Source organism: Nycticebus coucang, chromosome 21 (genome assembly GCF_027406575.1).
Source record: "Nycticebus coucang isolate mNycCou1 chromosome 21, mNycCou1.pri, whole genome shotgun sequence".
Classification (NCBI taxonomy): Eukaryota; Metazoa; Chordata; class Mammalia; order Primates; family Lorisidae; genus Nycticebus; species Nycticebus coucang.
The window spans coordinates 56,391,531-56,412,830 of record NC_069800.1 but is presented as its reverse complement, the minus strand read 5'-3'; the positions used below and the strand labels follow the sequence as shown (position 1 = coordinate 56,412,830).

The 21,300-nt window shown below is 47.1% G+C and overlaps 1 protein-coding gene across 2 annotated transcripts in view; it reads right to left on the bottom strand.

The window, feature by feature from the left end:
- Positions 1-555: 555 nt before the first annotated feature.
- The window catches only part of PTPN1 (protein tyrosine phosphatase non-receptor type 1), a 71,217-nt gene continuing 50,472 nt past the window's right edge, over positions 556-21,300 (bottom strand). For both annotated transcript variants that reach the window (XM_053573624.1, XM_053573626.1), the window contains 8 exons: positions 20,072-20,172; positions 17,226-17,324; positions 10,213-10,350; positions 6,858-7,067; positions 6,295-6,456; positions 5,699-5,919; positions 4,326-4,521; positions 556-3,073 (listed from right to left, as the gene is read on the bottom strand). In XM_053573624.1, the coding sequence (XP_053429599.1) occupies positions 3,050-3,073; positions 4,326-4,521; positions 5,699-5,919; positions 6,295-6,456; positions 6,858-7,067; positions 10,213-10,350; positions 17,226-17,324; positions 20,072-20,172 (1,151 nt within the window). In that variant the 3' untranslated portion in view covers positions 556-3,049. The remainder of the gene's footprint in view (positions 3,074-4,325; positions 4,522-5,698; positions 5,920-6,294; positions 6,457-6,857; positions 7,068-10,212; positions 10,351-17,225; positions 17,325-20,071; positions 20,173-21,300) is intronic.

Genomic DNA, 21,300 nt, shown 5'->3' with positions numbered 1-21,300 from the left:
GCCTTAGCCGCTTGAGCCACGGGCACCGAGCCAACTCACAGAGGTTTTACTGTAGTTTTCCCAAACAACCTGCTGGGGAAGGTCACCCCTGCTGTCCTGTGGGGCTCTCCCAACTCAAGATGTGTCCTCACATCATAAGGAGGGTGGCCTCAGGCAGTGTGCTCCCTGGATGCTGCGCTGGCACTTCCCGCGTGCTCCTGAAGGCTCCCAGTATTCCCAGGATTCCTGTATGGGAATCCTGCAGCATGGCCTCTGGCCTTCAGCCCCATCTGATTCCCAAAGTTGTTAAGTTTCTTTGTGACACTGACAAGCTCCCTCTTATTGAAAGCTTAAATGCCATTTTTGCGCGTGCCTTCTGCGTCCCCAGGCCCCTGTGGATATCCTGGAGCCACATAACCACAACCTGTACTGTCACTTGTCTCCTCATCCTCTGGGCCCAGCTGTGCAATGGTCACAAGACCCCGAAGGGTATACAGGAGTTCTCTGTAGTATTTTTGCAACGTTTTACAAGTGTGAAATTACTTCAAAACAAGAAGTCAAAAAAATCACTTTGGGGGGGATTTATGCTGTTTAATTTTGTACACAGAAGAGAGACTATACTAATGTTTTATATCTCATTGTTTCTAAGTCATTTCTACATCACATATGACTTTACAGACATGTCGAAATGTGGCAACCATAGAGTTCCTTACAGGCAACTGGCTAAGGGACACGGTTTGAGGTTAAAACGGCTCTTCAAACAACTTGAAATTTGTTTATCCAAGGGCCCTAAACATACAAAGGTGGGTTTAGGGGAAGGAAATGTGCTGAGGCCTGAAGTGTTAAACAAGCTCACCAGCCAGGGTGAGCTCTCCCAGCCCAAACTCCAGGAAGCAGTCGTGGAAAATTCTAACCCTACTTGATTGACAACATCTGTTTCACATCAGCAGGGAAGGAACAGGAGTTGCCCATCCTGGTTTAGGTCCATTAAGCAAAGAAATGGGAAGCACCCCAAATCCACATTCTTTAGAAAAAAAAACTTTTATTGTTGCAACTAAACTGCAAACCCATCATTTATATGGCAAGTTGGAAAACTGTACAGTTTGACAGTTCTGTGAGGTCACAGAAGACCCTGAGACACGCCCCCCACCCACCCGGTCATGCATTCGTGTATACACACACCTGGAAAGGCATTATACCAAAACACCTTGCTTTGTTTGTTTGTTTGTTTTTATTTTTGTAAAAATGGTTTATTCCACGGCCATTGTAAAAAATAATGACCCGATGAGTAAATATTGGCTTAAGGCATATAGCAGAGCAGCTCGCTACCTCTCTAACATACGTGTAACAGGTGGAGAGCCATCGTTCTCCAAAGATAGGTGGTTAAACCAGTACATCCATTTTGAAATGCTACTATATATACACACCCAAACTACTACATACATATACAGGACTTAAAAAAAAAAGCCCAACTCAAAAATGCTCACAGCCTGGCACCTAAGTCTTATCCACACCTCACCAAGGTTCTGGGGGGTGATGCCACGAAATGTTCCCACCACAGACTTTCTCTGTACTGGCTTCTCCCACGTGAAAGGCAAAATGTGAAAATGCTGGCAAGAGAGTGCTCGGGAGCCACAGCTGCCTTTTTGTTCTTGGTAAAAAAGCCACTTATGTGGAGGGCTGAAGTTCCCCTCGCAGAAGAGTCGTGAGCACCATCAGTCCCCACAGGGTTCAGGGCGGGGCAGACGCACCTCTTGGCAAAGCGAGCCTGGACAGGACGGCAGCAGGCTGATCTTAGGGGACCGTCACCCAGGCTGTTTCAGGAAGTGTGGCTTCCAACAGCTGCCTTGCTTCCAAATCACGGTCTATTCAAGGAGAGTGTGAACTTGGAACAGTGGAGGCTGATCCCAACAGAGTGGGGTCCCTGCTTGCCTAAACGTCCAGAGTGGGAGGTGTGAATATGGCTTCCGAAACCCTTGGAATGTCTGAGTTACGGTGAGACCTGCTGCGCCAGGGCAGGCCAGGTCTCACCAGGAAGTCACCAGAGTGTCATGCCAGGAATTAGGCAAATATCTGTTACTAGAAAACATCACTCCATTGCTGAATGGCGACTGCTTCAGCAACAGCCTTAGGAACCACAGCCGTGTAAGGGTCAGATCATGCATAGGCAGACTGGACTTGCACACGGGGCACATTAGTAAGCAGAAATCCAAGGTTCTCATTTCAAGCACATGGTATCTCATCAGGACACAAGGAGACCTTACATGCATTCTAATACACACGGGGACAGCGGTGATTGAGAATAAGGATCTGGGGGGAGGATAATGGGAACAAAGTAATCTCATATCATGTATCTTATTAAATACCCAAGTGTTCATTATATATTATAGCACTGTTCTATCTTCTCACGTTACCCACAACATCACTAAGTAACGACCGCTGACAGCCGTCCTCCTTCCTGGGACTGGTCTGACGCAGCAGGCTCATGGCAAAGTCTTATGTTCCCAGTACTACCTGAGGATTTATTATTGTACTTTTTGAGAAAGCCCTTGATGCAAGGCTGACATCAAAAATTTTAATACATTATTGGTTTAAGAAAATGCTAGTGCACCATGGACACCTTTGGGGAAAAAAATTTAAAAATAAATATGGAGTGGAGAGGCTCACTACACGCAGATTCCACGGAGGCTCTGGGGGTGGGGATGATGGTGTGCTGCCCACCTGGGACGCACCAAGGAGGGGTGCTGGGGTGGGGTGGGGTGGACAGCCCCGACCCTGGCGCAGACCACCTTTCCTCTGCACCACCAGCATGGTATTCTCCTTTGCTCTCCTCCAAAAATGGCTTGTGGATTTGGAACTCAAAGGAAGGAAGGGGAAGGGGGAAAAAGTAAAAGAATGAGGGGGAGACACACAGCCAGGGAGGGTGGGTCTTAGTGCAGAGCCAACGTCCATCTGGGCCCGGCTCTGCGCTGTCCGGCGGCCCTTACCTGCCGCGGCCAGCCTGCTAGTCGGGCGCGGGCTCTGCGGGCGGAGGAGGACAGTGGGTGGAGGTGGAGTGAGGAGGGTCAGGCTATGTGTTGCTGTTGAACAGGAACTGGAAGGAAACCAAACATTTCAGATGAGCCCAAAGCCACACCCACAGAGCTGCCGACTCCTCCACGACCCCGGCCACACCCCCAGGCGAATCTGACCTTTCAGGGAAGCAGCCAAGGGGGGTTGCTTTTTTGTTGTTGTTGTTTTTGTTTTTTAATAATTCCCCCACCCCCAAAATCACCCTTAAGGAAAAAATTGTTTGCATTTTGCAAAACCATTTCATCTACTCAAAGATGGTCACCTGGAAAGAAGTAAAATATTTAAAATAATGAAAAAAGTCTTAATGAGGTGACGTCCATGACCGGAGTTCTGAGGCCAGTCCTCTCTCCTCCCCTTACTTTAACAGCAACACAAATCTAAGATGTGGATGTCCGCTGAGATGGCACTCGCTCTCCAAATGAAGGGGAACCCACTCGTCTGGACCAACAGCGCGGTGAAATGCTGGTGGCTACCTGGGATGAACTCTGCCCCTGAGGGAGGGGTCTCGAGGAAACCCACTTATGGGGATGGGGTGACAAGGGCTGGTACGTGAGCAAGATGGCTGTCACAAGGAGGACTGATGAGAAATGGAACAATGGAAAACCAGTGGGGTAACCCTGAGCAAAAGCAGAAGCCGGGTTTTGTTTCTAGAGACACCCTTTGTTGGTTTTCTTCTTAAAGTGGGAAAGCCCGAAGATACTGTCCTGGCTCAGTGTACACACTGAGTGTGACAGCGTCCTAACCCTCTTCTCCAAGGGAGTTTACATTCGTCAAAGTTTGAAATTCTTTCCCTGGGAAATCAAATATAAATTGTATATCTGATTACATCACCTAAGGGTACAAGAAAGTTTCATAAGTGCCTAATCTGCTTTGTTTCAGAAATAACAAAAAGCTGTTTTTTATAAAGTTTAAAAACAACAATGTGTTGTAATTCTATTTTTTCCCCAAAAACAAATGAACAAAAAAAATAAAAAAAGAAGAAGAAGAAGAGAGAGAGAGATATTTGGCATTTTCTCTACTTACTCCTGAATAGGTTAAGGCCCTGAGAGTAGACTCTTATTATATTCTTGGGACCACAGGGCTCCTTAAAACCCCAGTGCATCAATCCTTAATTCTCTTGTTAGCCCTTCCACAGTTCCAGACTTTAAAAACCTTTGATCTGTTTCTTCTGAGACTGGCTCAGATGCTCCACAGAACTGAATCCTAACACTGGGCCAGCGGCAAGCGCTTTCAGCACTCGCGCGCCTCGAGCGCATCTGTCAGTGGAAACATACCCTGTAGCAGAGGTATGCGCCGGCCGTGAGGACTGTGGCCATGCACATGTTGACCAGGAAGGGCTTCCAGTGAGTCAGAGAGTGGTCCTCCTCTTCCGCGGGTGGTGATGGCTCCCCTTTGGCAGGTAGGGAAGCCTGGGCACCTTGCAGACTACCCCCCACGACCCGACGTCTAACTTCAGTGTCTTGACTCGTGCTGAGGAATCAGAGGGGCAGAGATGCATTACTCACTTTGGGGAAGATGGATGGCAAGGACAACATTATTATGGGACAAAATCTAGGCCAAAACGAGCCACATGTAGACAGAGCAGAGTGATATTCACTCACACCAGCAAGGCAGCCCCCTCTGCCTGCAAGTATGCCAGGCCAAAGCCAGTATCAGCCTGAAGTTCATTTGTCACCACCCTCCCCTGATGCTTCAGGCAGCAACCATACCCAGAATAGGGTCTACGAGCTGCTGGGAAACTGATCACCTTCTGCTGGAGGACCCATTGTTGTGGGTCACACCACGTGTGCTGCAATTTCAATGCCCAGCCACATCAGTACACCCAGCTCTTATTTTTTAAGAGCTACGAGATATCCCAGCACAAGGAAAAACATACTTTAATCCCCGAAGAGATCATTGGCTCATCCCTAATTTTTCACTATTATAAACAATGCTACAACAAATACAACTATACATACATATCTTTACAATCTAACCTGACAGCTGCTGCAGGGTAGATTTCTGGATGAATACCACTGCTGGGCCCAAGTATGCAGTATCTTACAACTTTCCTCCACAAAGGAGGTACCAAGGGCACTGCCACTAGCAGTCTAAGGCTGAGCTAACTTGAACTCATTCTGCAAGCTTCCCTGCAGGGCCATCCACAACTTGGTCTAGATTCTAGAACATAGGTTCTAGACATGTTCTAGTTACCTTAGTATTCCACATCCATCAAAGGTTCATCAGATCGAAAGGAAGATGGCAATTAATGTAATCAAGACTACTTGAAAAGTTTAAGTTCCCCAAAGGACCACTGTGGGGGCTGAAGGTACATGGTCAGACCTGGATATCAAACGTCAGGACTGGCAGACACCTGGGGGAAGGCACTGCCACGGGAACACCCTACTCAGCGGCACCAAGCCTCTTGTTCCAACAAGCACCGCAAGGTGGCGCTAGAACCCTACCGAAGTCATTCACTTCCCAGGGCTGCGCTGAGCCCCAAACCTGCCTATGACAACTGCGGTTGTAGGAGCCCATTTTCCAAGGATGTGGAAGCTTTGCTTTCCCAGGGGAGGCAGCATCCATAGTATTTCAATACCAGCATGTGTTTCTACAACAGAAGGTCATTTCCCCTCACCCCCAACAAAATGGGACCCCCTCACATTACCTCTCCACGCTGTAGGGGACATTCAAGGGGCTTCTGATTTCTTCCTCGATGGGGCAGTCTTTATCCTCTTCAGTCTCATCCTTTACCCACTGGTGGTTTGGGAAGAAGTCCTTGCATTTCCCATTGTGTGGCTCTAGGATACGTTTGGGTGGCCGGGGAGGTGGGGGTACGTGCTCGGGTGGGGGCTCCAGGTCCTCGTGGGAGAGCTCTTTCCACTGATCCTTGAAAGAGCAGCAAGAGGAAGTCCCATTAGTGTTAGCTTTTGGCTGGTTTGTCAGGAAATCCACTCCCCTCTTAGTAAGCAGAAATGACGCCTTGGTGAGGAGCTCTTGGCTTCTCTGGGCTCCAGCCATAGCCTTGGAAGATAAAATCTTTCAAAAATAGTCTATTCCTCCTATCAGTGTTCAATACATGAGCACTTCTATGGCAGAAACTGGAACGTGGCGAATACTTTGACACCTTTCTAGCTATTTTAAACATGAAGGGTAGTTATTTCCTGACATGTGGCAGTATTTGAATTCTTACAACAGAAAGGCACCTTCAAAGACAAAAACTTAAAACCATCACACTTGGATGAAAGCGAAAGTGATGCTGACCTGCACCGAGGAGTCTCCCATGATGAACTTGGCACCTTCGATCACAGCCAGGTAGGAGAAGCGCAGCTGGTCGGCTGTTTGGATCAGACCCATCCGAAATTTCCTCATTTCTAACAGTACTTTCTTGATATCAACAGAGGAAGGGTCTTTCCTTTTGTCCATCTGAAAGTCAAGCAGAAGACACAATCACCCAGGTCCAACATGACTTTCCACGTTTCTGAAGAGGAGAGCTCCATTTCTACTTAGGAAGAACCATAGCAGGGAGGCAGAGGAATTCTAGAAAATGTGAGAAGATGCACAAAATCAGGACCATGTGAGCACAGGTTTAAAAGAGTTAAGAATTAGAGGGAAGAAGATTCTTTGGCTCTGTCTGGATTCCATGTTACAATTAGGAACATCCCTGCAAACAAAGCCATTTAGGACAAAGCTCCTTTCACAGGGGAGAAGCTGTTACAAAGTGGAGGTCAAAGCTGAGGAAATGCACTTGCGGAGACAGTAACAAAGGAGCTGTGGTCAGGCCAAGGCGGGAGTTCAAACGCCTATACCTGCAAGGGCCTTCTTACCAGCAAGAGGCAGGTGTCGGCCAGACAGAAGGTCCCTGACCTGCCGATGCCGGCGCTGCAGTGCACCACAATGGGGCCGTGCTCTGGGTCAAGTGAGCCCGACTCTCGGACTTTGAACAAAAAGTTCAGGAATGAGGCTGGTGATTCAGGGACTCCAAAGTCAGGCCATGTGGTATAGTGGAAATGTAATATCTCCCGAGTTTCTTGAGTCTGAAAGAGAAAAATACTCAAAGGTGATTCTGAAAGACTCATCTGTACAAATTCCAAGACATACGGAGTGACTTTGCGTGCACCTAACTATTCTCAGATTTTCTCCCAGGGTCCTTGCACCCAGTCAACAAATACCAAGCCCTGGGTGCCAGGCCTGTGTTGACACGGACTTGCAAGGGGATCCTGCTCAGATTTTACTGTCCCTCGGGATGGAACTGTCTCCTCATCTCTTTTCTCCAATGTCCCTATCACTTCCACGGTCTCCCTGGTTATGATTGGTTTCTTCTCTCTGCCTCACAAGTCACAACGACACTGTGCTGCTGCCCATGAGAATCCTAGATCCCTACAAGGCTTCCTGTGACAGTGAAAATGTCACTGCATGTGTGGGGCACCAGCTCTGGGCAACTCAAGATTTTTCAAGACTATTTGGAAGTTTCAGAGGATTGTCATTTTAGAGAAAAAGGTAACCAACTGAGCATCCGAAGTTGCAACATGCGGCTCAACACCCAGCTGAGGAGACGGTCATGAAGGGGCTATGACAGGAGTGGCAGCAGTTGACAGTGAGTTGACAGTGTGCTGGTGCACTGGCCCTGCATCCTCCCACCAACCCTGCAGGCAGGGACTCCCACTGTTTCCACTCTCCTGAGGAGGAGGCCGAGGCTCACAGGGGGAGAGCCACGTTTAGAGCCTGCTCCAGACCCCTTTGAAGGAGGACCTCAGCCCTTGTCCCAAAACGTTTCTTCCCCCAGAATGGTCTGCCCTTGAGGAGCAGAAGAAAGAATGGCCAGCCCAGATGGCTCTATTCCTTCCACAAGCCTTCTAGTGGGCCAGGATAAAAGGTAATTCTCACCGTTGGGAGAACGCTCAAGACAAGAAGGCTGCCATGCCCACCTCAAGGGTCTCCCTGCTACATGACACCATGACCACCTCAAGAGCAGCTAATGGTACCTTGGATCTAGACAATATAAACTACTTATAAAGTCCCTTCAATTACCTGAACCTGGCCTAGAAATTCACTAAGTTTAAGCAAATGTGTACACATACAAAAATAAAATGGCAAAAATAAAAAAAAAAAAAGAGCAGCTAATGGTGAAATGCTGCTTTAGGGCAGACACCTGCTTACAAATGCTTTCCTTCGTCCAGCAAATGTCCAAAACATGTCCATCATGTGACAGCCACCAGGCCAGGCCCATAAGGACGAAGGTGATACTTTGTCCTCACAGAGATGCAGCACAGTAACTATGGCCTCCCCTGACTCACTATCAAACATACTTGACATCTTCTGCAGAACCAGGAGAAACCCGCACGTTAGGATAATGGGTAGGACCACGCCAAGCAGTTCTATTCTTTCCTCCCTAGAAAATGATCTCCATTTAATGGCATTTAAGAGAAAGAAATACCTTTTCTATTTTGGGGGAGAAAGACAGGCACTTAAAAAATACTTTTAAAACTGAATAAGAAGGCATGCCAAAAGCAATTTTTCTTTCAATCTTTAAAAAGGTGTAGGTTCTCTCCTGTTGACACCCTCCCTCATACATGCCCACCCTCCTCAAAGCGTTCATTCTAGGCCAGTGTTTGAAAAGACACCCATGGATGAGAAAAGTCTTTTCAAAAACAAAGTCAGTTGGAGCAAACAGGTCCTAACATCAAACCCTATGAGCTGGCTGTTTTGCCCCACCAAGCAAAAATCACAAACCTCGAAATGCTTGAAACGCAGCCTCCCTCACCAAGCAGGCGTTTACCCGAAGTCACTCTTAATCTCAGGCTTGCAAGTGCTAGAAGTATTTTTTTTAAAGTGTCTGCAAAATACTCCACAATCCTGCAGGCACATTCCAACATGCAGCCAACGTGATGCTGGGGACCCTCCGTCAAATGCCTCCGCCCTCCATGCGGCTGTGGGGGGACGGGCGGCATCACCCTGATCACAGCAGCTGGCCTGCTGCATTCCTCAGAGGCCACACAGCTCCAACCTCTGCTCCACTTCCCGGTAACCTGAGCTAAATTCTAGATATTACTTCCAACTAACTACAAAGTGAGTAACAGAAGCCATGCCGACTAAGCAGTGCGTGGAAAGTGAAGACGCAGATTAACCCAGAAGCAGAGCCCTGCCCTCCATACAGCCCAGGGAGCCCCACTGCCAGGGCTCTCCACCACCCCACTCCTCTTTAGACTATGACTGTAGCCTGCTCCCCCAGGCAAGCCCAGGTGATGCCCTCCATGGTACCAGATACCCTTTTTCTGGGCAAGTGCTCTGAGCCTGATACTAGTCCAACCCTTCCCACGTGGGACCTCCCGGAACCCTCACAAACCCGAATCAAACAGAAGAAGAAACTGAGCCACCGTTGAGAGGTGATGTCCCTTGCTTTAAGCCTGAGTGACTGATCAAGAGGGGCTGGGACTCAACCTCAGGCAGCTGGGTTGCAGAGCTAGTGGCCAACCCCCAGGTTACTGGCATCCCAGGCACCGCCTGGAGCTCCCTTCACTGTTCTCAGCACTGGCCTGGCTTCCTCTAAGTTGTGGCTCCAGGAGAATTATTCCCAATCCCCAGGGGTAGGGCTGTTGGGGGCAGTGCCACTTAGCACAGTGTCAGAAGCTGATGTTATAAATTTTTCCCACAATAAATAAACACAAGACCTCACCTAGAAAGCTTCCATGGCTAGGAAACTGGAATCAGCCTGGCAGGCCCTTCTTCCCTCACTTCAGACTAGGGGACTGAACTCCACAAGGAAGGCAGGATGCCCCGCGGGTGTTGAACTTGCAGCTGCTACTTCATTCCCTCTGAAGTTGCACAGGCAGCAATCGGTGATTTTTAGATAAGAAACTCCCTTTTTCCTGAGAATTGGTATTAGCTAGCATTAAAGTTTAGAGAGAGTGCTCTGTGAAGGAGGTGACACCTATGGCCTCTGTTGTCCCCGGGCACTCTGCTGGTCACTTGGTAGGTGCCACACACATATGCTCTGCTCACCACAGTGCTCAAATGACTTTTTTTTTTTTTTTTTAAGGGAGTGCAGGGAAGTGGGCCCAAACCACATCTTGCTCGGGGTCTACATAACCTGGGAACACCAGTGCTAGGAAACACCATGCAAGGAAGGCGACATCTCAACCCAGTGCCTGCCCGAAGCTCTGAAGCGCAGGCCACACTTACTGTCAGGTTTTCCAATTCTAATTGCCGTACTGTATAATATGACTTGATGTCTTCAGAGATCAATGTTAATTTCAGATTTGTGTCTTCAAAGATCATTTCTTTTTCTTCTTTTTGTGGCCAGTACTGTGCACATTTTAACTAGGGAAGGAAATAACATCGAATTATTGTTAGCAACTGTTTTCCTATAGCAAGAAGTGTGGAGAACATTCCATGAGCTTTATGATAACCCAATGGCCTGGGGTTTTCTGAACATGGAAGTTGTGGTTAGGGCAGTTGCAGGTCTCTCGGGGAGATGGGGGGCGGGGTATATGACACCAGGGCTGGCTGTGCAGACAGGGCTCAGACTTCCAAATCCAGGGGCCCTTGGTTATCCATAGCAATGAGATGCTGCAGGCATCTAACCCTTTGTCACCTATGAGGTGAAGCCAGATTGCACAAAGAGCTTTGTCTTTCACAAACTCCTTCATATAGCCAGTTCCAACATTACCAAGGACTTGGGTGGGCTGCTGGTGCGGAGTGCGGGTGCCTTGCTCTGCAAAGAAAACTCACAGGCAACTGAAAACAAGACTGAAGAGACAACAGGGGAAGCCCTCTGGGAAGAGTGAAGAGCTGTAACCAGGTGCAAACTTTCAGAGAAGGCGCAGAGGGGCTCCTTAGGGTTTGGGATTTCATTCTGGTTTGGTTCAGTTCAGAATAGCTCAGAAAAATACTTCCGATGCTCTATTTTGATAATTTCAGAAACTATTTGATGTTTTCAATTTAAATGTAGCGCAATCAAGTTTTCTTTAAAACATGCAAAGTCATAAAGGTTGGGTTTCATTTGGAGTCTTAGAAAAACTATTTGGCTCAAGTTTGGTGATGTACTTTACTTGAATTAAGTTTCTGCACCACTTTTCTTTCTTTCTGTCTTTTTTTTTTTTTTGAGACAGAGTTTCACTCTATCATGCACGCTGGAACACTGGTGTCAGCCTAACTCACAGCAACCTCAAACTCCTAGGCTCAAACAATCCTCTTGCTTCAGCCTCCTAATAGCTGAGACACAATGCCTGGCTAACTTTTTCTATTTTTAGCAGACCATACCTGGCCTGCATCATTTATTCAAATGTTTTGGCTTGCAGAGGAATGTTTTGGACAAAAACGATAAGCTGACGGCTGGGTCTGTGAGCCAGAAGGACTGACCATGAGCCTGGAAAAGCCTCAAAGACCTCATGATTCTTGTCCAACCAAGTGTCAGCATGTAAACAGCTCTTTGGTAAGTGACACTTGTAGTTCATAAGCACTGGTCCACTCAATATAGCCTCGGGGGCAAAGGATGGTGTGAGTGAAGGAAGCCACTTTAGGGCCGGCCCTGTGTCATCAAGAGATACTGTTGTGCCCAGAAGAGAAAAGTGGACTTAGGGCTGAAGGGAAAACAGTACAGATGTGCTGCAAGAGTACAGAGAGGGAAGTGTTCTGGGCTGCGTGAGCTTGCAGCAAAGAGACCAGAGAAAACTCTATGGAAAGGGAAGGTTTTGAAGGACAATTAGGATGTCCTAGGCTAGGGAGTGACTGCTAGGCTTGGAGGAACAGCTGGAGAAGAGGCCAGTGGAAGCCCAATCACAGCCCACTCTGGCAGCAGGCCCAGGAACTGTGGCATGGTCTGGGGCGATGAGGAGGGTGAATTCAGAACCACAGATGCCTACTGGCCCTGCCTGCTCTAATGAGCTGAAAGCTGCCCCTCTCCCTTGCCCCCCGCCCGCCAATAAAACTAAAGCAAATAATGAGATAGATAAATTAGGAGATACCGGCTGTGATGCCAGCACAGCATCGAACTTCAACTGCCTGTTTAAAGTCTCAGCCCGTGTTACCTGCCACATCAGTGAAGAGCTGCCAAAGACGAACTCCTCGGAGGGGGCAATGTGCAGCATCAAAGTAATTCTGCCACTCCAGATGCAAAGGCATTAGGTGTATGGGAAGACCCTTGCTCAGCCAGAGTGGGTTAGGCAGCCAAAAGCCAGCCCTCAGAAGAACGTGAATGTGTATTTATTCCAACAATGAGAGTTTGTGATGCCTCCAGACCCCAGAAACAAAGAGACTGACCTGGTAGGTTCCAGACCCACCGGTGCAGCAGTAGACACTCAACACAGTGAGCAGAGAGAGAAGGAAGCAGAGATCAGAAAGGCCAAAGGGCCCGCTGTTGCAGAGGAAGAGGAGGCCAGTGTTCCTGTCTCAGGAGCAGGACAGAGGAATCTTTTAAATCTCCCCTCTGTGCACCAAGCATTCACTCTCCAAACTGAATATAAAGGCTAATAAACCTCTACAACAGTGATTTTCAACCCGGGTGCCACAGCACACTCGTGTGCTATGAGAGAATCTCAGGTGTGCCGTGAACATTTTTAAAGATCATTAAATTATTTTCAAAAGAAGTTCAAAACACAGTAAACATATTTTTTTTTTTGATAAACATAGTTCACAGTAAACATATTCTTTTTTTATTCCCTTTTTTTTTTATAAACATAGTTTAAGTGTGCCGCGGTCAACTGTACATTCAAGTGTGCTGAGACAAAAAAGGTTGAAAAACACTGCTCTATGTATCGTCTAGGTAAAAACCAAGACTTGGAACTCTACAACTGAGGAATTCTGTCCTACAACTATCACCCAATATGTATGTTCCAAGAACACTTAGGCATTTATACAACATGTTATGCCCGGCTCTCTTGGTATTTCCTGTAGAAATTTTTGTTTTAAACATACAAAATTAAAAGAAAATTAGACCGCGAGGTCACTAATTCCAGTTATCCTATTATGCTGATACATGTGGACTTAAAAAGGAGACTGATTTTTACTGGAAAGCCGTCCCTCACCAAGATTCCAAGTGAGCCCAGACTCGGGTTGGCACCAGACAGGAACATGGAGGGGCCAACACACTGGGGCGGGTCTTATAGCTGCCATTTCCACCATGAAGGCAGATGTTAGAGACAGTCCTTGGGGCTTTCCCAAACTAATTACTAGGCAATGGGAAGAAAAATCTATTGAAGTCATCCACAGTGACCCTGGGATGCACGATTTGGTTTTCCCAAAGAACTGTTACCAAATAGAAGTAAGCGGAGCAGGAGAGATGAATGAATCCGTAAGGTACTTCATGGTACAAAATGCAGTGTCTTGTGCACCAAAGCTCCTGAGAGCAAACCTGCTTCAGCAGGGCTTCCAGGAGAGACCCAGGTGGTGTCCTGCAATGGTAGAGTAAGCCTGCCTTGTTACTCCCCAGGTCTAAGCAACCACCACAACTCGACCGTCACCCAAATGCACACTCTATGCCAGTGATTTTCAACCAGTGTGCCATGAAAAATTTTAAAGATCATTAATTTTCAAAAGAAGTTCAAAGCACAGTAAGCATATTCTTTTCTTTACTGGTTCTTTTTGATCAATGTAATTTAAGTATACTACGGAAGTTTCACTATAGGTTCAACTGTTCACAAACAGTTGGAGGCGGCGCCTATGGCTCAGTGAGTAGGGTGCCGGCCCCATATACCGAAGGTGGCGGGTTCAAACCCAGCCCCAGCCAAACTGCAACAACAAAATAAATAGCCGGGCGTTGTAGCGGGTACCGTAGTCCCAGCTACTCGGGAGGCTGAGGCAAGAGAATCGCCTAAGTCCAAGAGCTGGAGTTTGCTGTGAGCTGTGACGCTATGGCATTCTGCCAAGGGCAACAAACTGAGACTCTGTCTCTTAAAAAAATAAAAAAAATAAAAAAAAACAGCTGGAAAACACTGCTCTATACCAACATGTCTAAAGTCAGTTTTAAAACTGAACCAATGAGAACTACGGCCAATTGAATGACCCTAGTCTAACACACACAATCTTCTGTGCAACGGGCTTCTAGGAAGCATGGGGTTCCAGAAGGTAATAGGCAGGTGTGCCAAAAATAAGAGGGAGCATCCTACACTATTTGCTGAAGAAAGTAAACAAAAACCCAAATATGCATTAAATGAAAACTCTCCCAACCTGGTTTTACCATGGGCTGTGTGGATTGTTTATAATTAGGTCAGCTAAGCCAATAAGACACTATGACTTCTCATGATTTTTCCTACCCAGGACTCTGAGAGTGATAATGTTGAGGTGGAACTTTAAGAATCTCAAACCACAGGCTCTGCGTGGTGACTCACGCCTGTAATACTAGCACTCTGGGAGGCCGAGGCAGTTGGATTGCTCTGAGCTCACAGGTTCGAGACTAGCCTGAGCAAAAGTGAGACTCCATCTCTAAAAATAGCTGGGCGGTGTTGTGGGTGCCTGTAGTCCCAGCTACTCAGGAGGCTTAGGCAGAGAATGGCTTGAGCCCAAGAGTTGGAGGTTGTTGTGAGCTGTGACGCCACAGCACTCTACCAAGGGTGACAAAGTGAGACTCTGTCTCAAAAAAGTGCCAATTTGCACATCCAAATAACCATGAGTGGAATGGAATACTTAAAGAGGCAAACAGGGACTGCTATCACATTATCAGAGTAAACTATAAGGGCCCAGCCATGTTTCTTGATGGTCAGCAAAGTAATCCAAAGGGAAGGGTTGTCCCTGTGGATCTATGATCCATTCATGGTCAGCCATGGGTGGGAGACCACCAAGATTAGGGCAATGCCACAACAGCTGCTAAAAGAACCATGTGCTACTCACAGCAAAGAGGTTTTACCAGAACTTTTAGCAACAAGGAAGTAAATAAATACAAAGCAAATGCTACCATAACTGATGATTTTTGAATAAATGTTTTGCTTCAAAATTTCTAGCTCTCAATATCATCTAGAACTTCCCAACCAGGGGCAACTGTGCCTGGCGGGGACATTAGCTAAAATCTGGAGGTGACTGCCACATCCTGGGATGGGGCAGTACTGGCCTCAGAGAGGCTGCCAAGCCTCCTACAATGCAAAGCACAGCAATACCCCAACCGCCAAGCAAAAAATGACCCGGCCCGATGTCAGCAGTGCTAAGGGTCAGAAGCCAACACCTGGGCTGCGCCCTCTTCTCACGGGCCACCGCGTGTCCATCTCTCCCGTGCAGAGCACGTGCCAGGGGAACTAATGTTTTATTACTTTATTCCGAATTGCTGACAAGAGTGGTGAAAGGTGGTGATTTGCTTCACATTTGTAACTTCATGTTTTACTAATCAAACCACTGAAGAGAGAGGAAAAAAAAACCACTTTCACTGAAAATGTTATTCTCTAAGACAAGACACACCATTATTCCATCAACTGAACACTCCTTATCTGTTATTGTTGAACAAATACATATCTTCCTTTTTTTAAAAAAAAGTGGGCTGAGGCAAAAAAAGAGAAAAACCTCCCCTAAACCCAAAGCCCTATGATTTTAAACAAGTGCTGTCCAAAGAGGAACATTTTATGTGAGTAACTAATACTGTTTCTTTCTGTGTGGGGGAGGGAAAAGGCTTTGTGGTTAATGCTTCAAGTTTTCACTGCTAAGGTTTCCTTTCATGTCTTACTTCTTTACACTTGTATATTTTAGGCTCTAAGGACATAACTGTTCCTTCCTTGGGGGGGTGGCTTCTCTGGAGCCCTCACACTCTTCTGACAAGCCATGAATGTGACCTGTGGCACCCAGGACAGCTTTGAGAGCGGCACCCCAGCTGCACCCAGACCTAGCAAGGCCTGGGGACATCCAGTTCTCTGTTCCCGGGTCACAGGTTCTTACCGTTCTCCACAATCCTCAGTTCATCTTCTCCTGGGGACCATGAGCTCCAAGGCTGGGGAGCCCCAGAAGTGCTGGCAGGGGAGTGGAGGAACGAGGGCAGGGGAGGGGAGAGAAGCTAGCACGTGTACAGTCTGATGCAGGAGAGAGGCTGTTAACAAGAAGGCCATCCCAACAGAGTGAGGAGGGTATGGGAGCATGCTGGCTAGCGGCTGAGTTAAGGACAGCCACCTGAGGGTGCCTGGGAGCGGGGTGAGCATGGGCACCGCTATTCCTCAGCCTGGAGCACATGGTAAGCAACTAAAAAGAGAAAGTTTCTCCTGGCTGGAGTGTGGAGTGAGGAGCCATCCAGGTCTGGAGACCTAGGCCAGATAGGCAGGGTTCTGTAAGCCACATTCTATACTGGCTGGTGAGGGGGAGCCGAGGGAGGGTTTCCAGCTGGGAAAAGCTGTGGTCAGGCTTGTGGGAGAAAGATCATTCTGGAAGCATGACGCAGGATGGACTGGGGGGACCACATCAACAGGTAGAGGACAGCTAGAGGCACAAAGGCATGAGGGGTGGTTGCCTGCCCAAATATACACGTCATGTCCACATACTATCCTGAGGAATGTTTTAAGAGTTGCAAAGAATGTGGAATGCCAAGGACCCCAAAGCGCACAAGCAGACCACATCCACTCAGAAGAGAGGGCCCAGGTGTCTGTGGAAGCACCAGCACCGAGAGCCCAGGGGCTCCTGCAGCTCAGCAGGGCAAGTTCAGAAAGAGGCACACTCTTCCAGCCAAAAAACCAGGATGAAGAAGATACACCAAAACCTTCCTTTTCAAAATAAACCTGCATTCACACAATTCCATAATGATGTAACAATAGCAGCACAGGAAGCCCAGGTGAGAGGAAAACAGCACACACACATCGAACTCTGCAAACACTGACCACTGGCGACAAGGGCAGGAAGGCGTCAAGGGCAATTTTATACCCTTTTATCACTTAAGTGACTTGTTTACAACACATCTTTTTATAGTGTTTCTTTTTTTTTTTTTTTTTTTTTGTAGAGACAGAGTCTCACTGTACCGCCCTCGGGTAGAGTGCCGTGGCGTCACACGGCTCACAGCAACCTCTAACTCTTGGGCTTACGCGATTCTCTTGCCTCAGCCTCCCGAGCAGCTGGGACTACAGGCGCCCGCCACAACACCCGGCTATATAGTGCTTCTTTTTAAAAATAAAAATGATACTAGGGAAAATACCAAAGCAATAAAAAAAAATAAATTCCGAAAAAAATGGTAACTTTACAGACTGGTACACGTGTATACACAGGTGACATAAAGAGCAAATGAATCCACGACTTACCGACCCCTTCTCCATCACTCTGTTGAGCATGACAACACCCCTGCTTTTCTGCTCCCACACCATCTCCCAGAAGTGCCCACATGTATTAGGCAAAGGGCCCTGCAAACATACAATTACACAACGTGTGACATGGGAAACATAAACATACTATAGTGGGAGCTCACCTTGGTGGTCAGCAGAGGACAGTGCCCTTGGGTCCTCACCAGCTGAGGTAGAGTGGTGACTGAGGCTGGGACAGACAGGGACCTGCCTCTCCCTGCCTAGTGGTCAGCACCACAGTTCTATTTTCAGCCACACAGTGAAAGATCATTTGCACATCTCAGTTCAGGGCTGACCACCTAGGTCAGAAATTGTTGATTCTGTTTTTTGGCTTGGGGTGGCTGGCTGAGGGGCCCCATGAGACTCATTCCTCAAGGCAGGTGCATTATAGGACAAAACTCTCAGGTGCAGGTGAGAGGCAGTGTGGGGGGGACCTTTGATTTGACCCCCAGCTCCAATCACTTATCATCTGGGACCTTGGACAAGTCATTTCCCCTCTCCATGCCTCAGTTTCCCCATCTTATCTTACCTAACAACAGTACCTATTCACAGGCTTGTGAAAATTAACTATATTCACATATACAAAGCGCTTGGCACAGTCCCTGGAATGTCCTAAGTACCTGAGAAAATGTCAGCTACTGTTCTTAGTAATGATGGCCCTGACCACAGTCTTCATCCTGAGACCAAGGAACTGAAGAGAGTAGACACACAATGGTCATTCAGGCGGCACAAGCAGTACACTGTCACAGGGGCACAGTGGGCTGGCCGTGGGCACAGGGTACAAATGTCCAGTTTGTCTCAACTGTTAGGACTGCCTGGAAGGGACACTGTGTATCACCCACATCAGAGCCTGTCATTCCTTGGGCCAGCAACACTTCTCACCTATTTCAACTCAGCTTCTCCTTTTTCTTTAAATAACTGTCCTTTAGGTCTGGTGACACTCTGCTTGACCAAACTAGCCCTCAGTGCCCTCTCACTCCTCCCAGAACTCATCTAGAACTCACTGAACCAGACAAGTCAGCAGAACACACAGGCAACCTTTTCTCCCCAGGTAATAAGAAAACAGCTCCTGGCGGCCAGAAATCTCATGGCACCTGTTAACCAACTGGACCTTCCATCCCTCCACCCCGGCCATGAGGCCCCCAGTCATTGCTCTCAGCTACTCACTCAGGGCCCTCCCTTCCCCCAACACCACCCCGGTTTAGAATGCATCTAAAAGATGATGGTCACATACAACTTGCAAGGGCACACCTCACACTCAGCTGATACTTCACGGGGGAGAAGAAGGAGTCCTTAGACATTATTCTCTAGTCCTCTATACTTCTGACTTTTAAAACAGAATAGGTACTTGCATTATTTGCATAATAAACAACATTGAAAATAAAAAATGGGAAGGGTTTGGGGGCTTGGGAAATGTTTCAGTAACAGCATCTAAGGGTGCTCCTTTAGCACCCTGCTTTGATTCTTTTTGTAAATCCCAGGGCAAAGGGAGACAGTGTAAGCAGCTTACCAACATCCCGGGTGCCATCTTACAAATAGGACAGAACTTCACATGTCCCAAGGAACTGCTAGTGCGTGAGTAAGCAGGACAGCGGTATAGTATATGTTTCCATAGTGATTTCCTTAATGCTACCTTTGACTTTATACACCCTCCAACAGCCACATGAAGAACTTCCAGACCTCCATGCCTAAGCTGAATGGCTGAAATGGGTAAGTAGCAAATTGGATTTCTCCAAAAAGAGAAGTTCTCAAGAAGCCACTTTTGCTTCAGCTTCTTCCCACCAGTTTGCCACCCTTAGGCACGCACACCGCACTAACCAGCCCACTCTAAACACCCTCAAGGTGTTAGAAAGACCAGGGGCTCTGGGCCTGCTAAAAGCCTGGCCTGTATTCATACACTAAGAACCTCCTCCCTGGCCCCAGGGGACTCACACAGCTTGGGTAATGTTTACACACTGACTGGGAGGCATCTGGGCTGATTTTGGTCATGGACCGGGAGGACCTGGGACAAGATCAAAACCTTGGCTGGATAAGCCCTCATCTAACTCGCTGCCCACAGGTAAGACTGAGAAGATGATATGGAATGGGAAAACAAAAATTATGATGAAAAAGAGAACAAGAAACTTAGACTGTTTAGATCAACTAACAGATAACGGGTTAAGGCTTAAGAAAATTAATTAAAAAGAAATTCCTTTATCCGCTTTCCCAGACAACTGTGGTCTTTTGATCACATTCCATTAAGTGCTTTATAAGAGGCTCAATCATTAAACCACTCTCAGGACTTTTTCTCCATAAAGATGCCAAAAGCCAATAGGAATTTAAAGTGGATTTTTCACGCTTGTTCACATGATCTAATGATCCTTTTTTTCTGAGCCACAGAACGAGGACCTGCTGAGGTTGTTCTGAGTGGCTGCCTGAACAAAGATTCCCATCTAGTGCTAACTCTCTCAGATTTGCCAACGGGAAGGGAAGTGTTCAGTGCAAAGTCTTCTGGAATCAACACAGCTGCAGGCCTTCCCCTAGCCACAGCTCAGCTGCCTCTGTCAACAGACTCCGGGCAATTCTGACATGTTAATAATGCTTTCTATAAGCACTCATTCCCTGCAATATCATACCATACTTCCCCCAAAAGGTCAGTGTTCCAAACAAACTAAGCCTCTAAAGTGAGATATTTTTTCCCCCTCACTTGTTGCTTTTTGGTTTGTTTAAAACCAGACCTTCTTAGGGATGTGGCAGATTTTATTTGCAGTGTAGCTAACAGCACTCTAAAACTCTTAACACTAAAAAAATACAGACAACCTGTTTACCTGGGTAAGAATGTAACTCCTCTGGGCTTCTTCCATTTTTATCAAACTAGCATTGATATAGTCATTATCTTCTTGATGTAGTTTAATCCGACTATGGTCAACTGAAAGGCAAACCAAAACTCAAGAGGTTAATCGGAATATCAGAGAGTTGACACATACGTAGTGTATCCCATGGAAAAGCATAGCAGGTGAGTGGATGGCACTCAGGCCATTCACAATAACTGAAGTCTTGCTGTGTCAGTCAAGATTAGTCATCAGTATGGGGTGACTGGTATTTTCTTTGTTTTCTCTTGTAGAGACAGAGTCTCACTTTATGGCCCTCGGTAGAGTGCCATGGCATCACACAGCTCACAGCAACCTCCAACTCCTGGGCTTAAGCGATTCTCTTGCCTCAGCCTCCTGAGAAGCTGGGACTACAGGCACCCACCACAACACCCGGCTATTTTTTTGTTGCAGTTCAGCCGGGGCCGGGTTTGAACCCGCCACCCTTGGTATATGGGGCTGGCACCTTACCGACTGAGCCACAGGTGCCGCCCGTGACTGGTATTTTCAGAAAGGTTTTTCTGAGGTGTTCAAAAATTTGCATACATAGCAAACAGCAATAAAATACACTAAAACACAGATATATCCTACTTGGGAGATCTGTTCTTAGGTCATATCTTCCTATGATGCTTATTATTCTCCCCTAAACCTGACAGGCTGGAGAGAGGCATCAAAGGATTTGTTCTCTGATGTCTAACATAAACTTTTATAGGGTAAAAAGCATAGTACCTTCAATCTTTAAAAGAAACAAAATCCACCAAAAACTCTACCCAGTTCCCACAGCCATAGTTGGTGTAATAAGCTTTAGTAAGTAAGTAAGATTTATGATTGCACCTCAACCTATGTCCAGTGGTTGGAAGATTCAATAACCTAAGTATACAGCCGCATCAAAATTCATTCCTTGAATTTCTTTATATACATTTTCTCTTTCTCTCTTTTTTTTTCTGAGACAGAATCTTACTCTGTGCCCTGAGTAGAGTGCCGTGCGTGGCGCCACCACAGTTCACAGCAACACCAAACACTTGGGCTCGAATTATCTCCTGCCTCAGCCTCCTGAATAGCTGGAACTGCAGGCACCTGCTACCGTGCCTGGCTAAATTTTTTTCTGTTTTTAACAGAAACCAAGTCTCACTCTTGCTCAGACTGGTCTTGAACTGTTGAGCTCAGACGATTCACCTGCCCCAGCC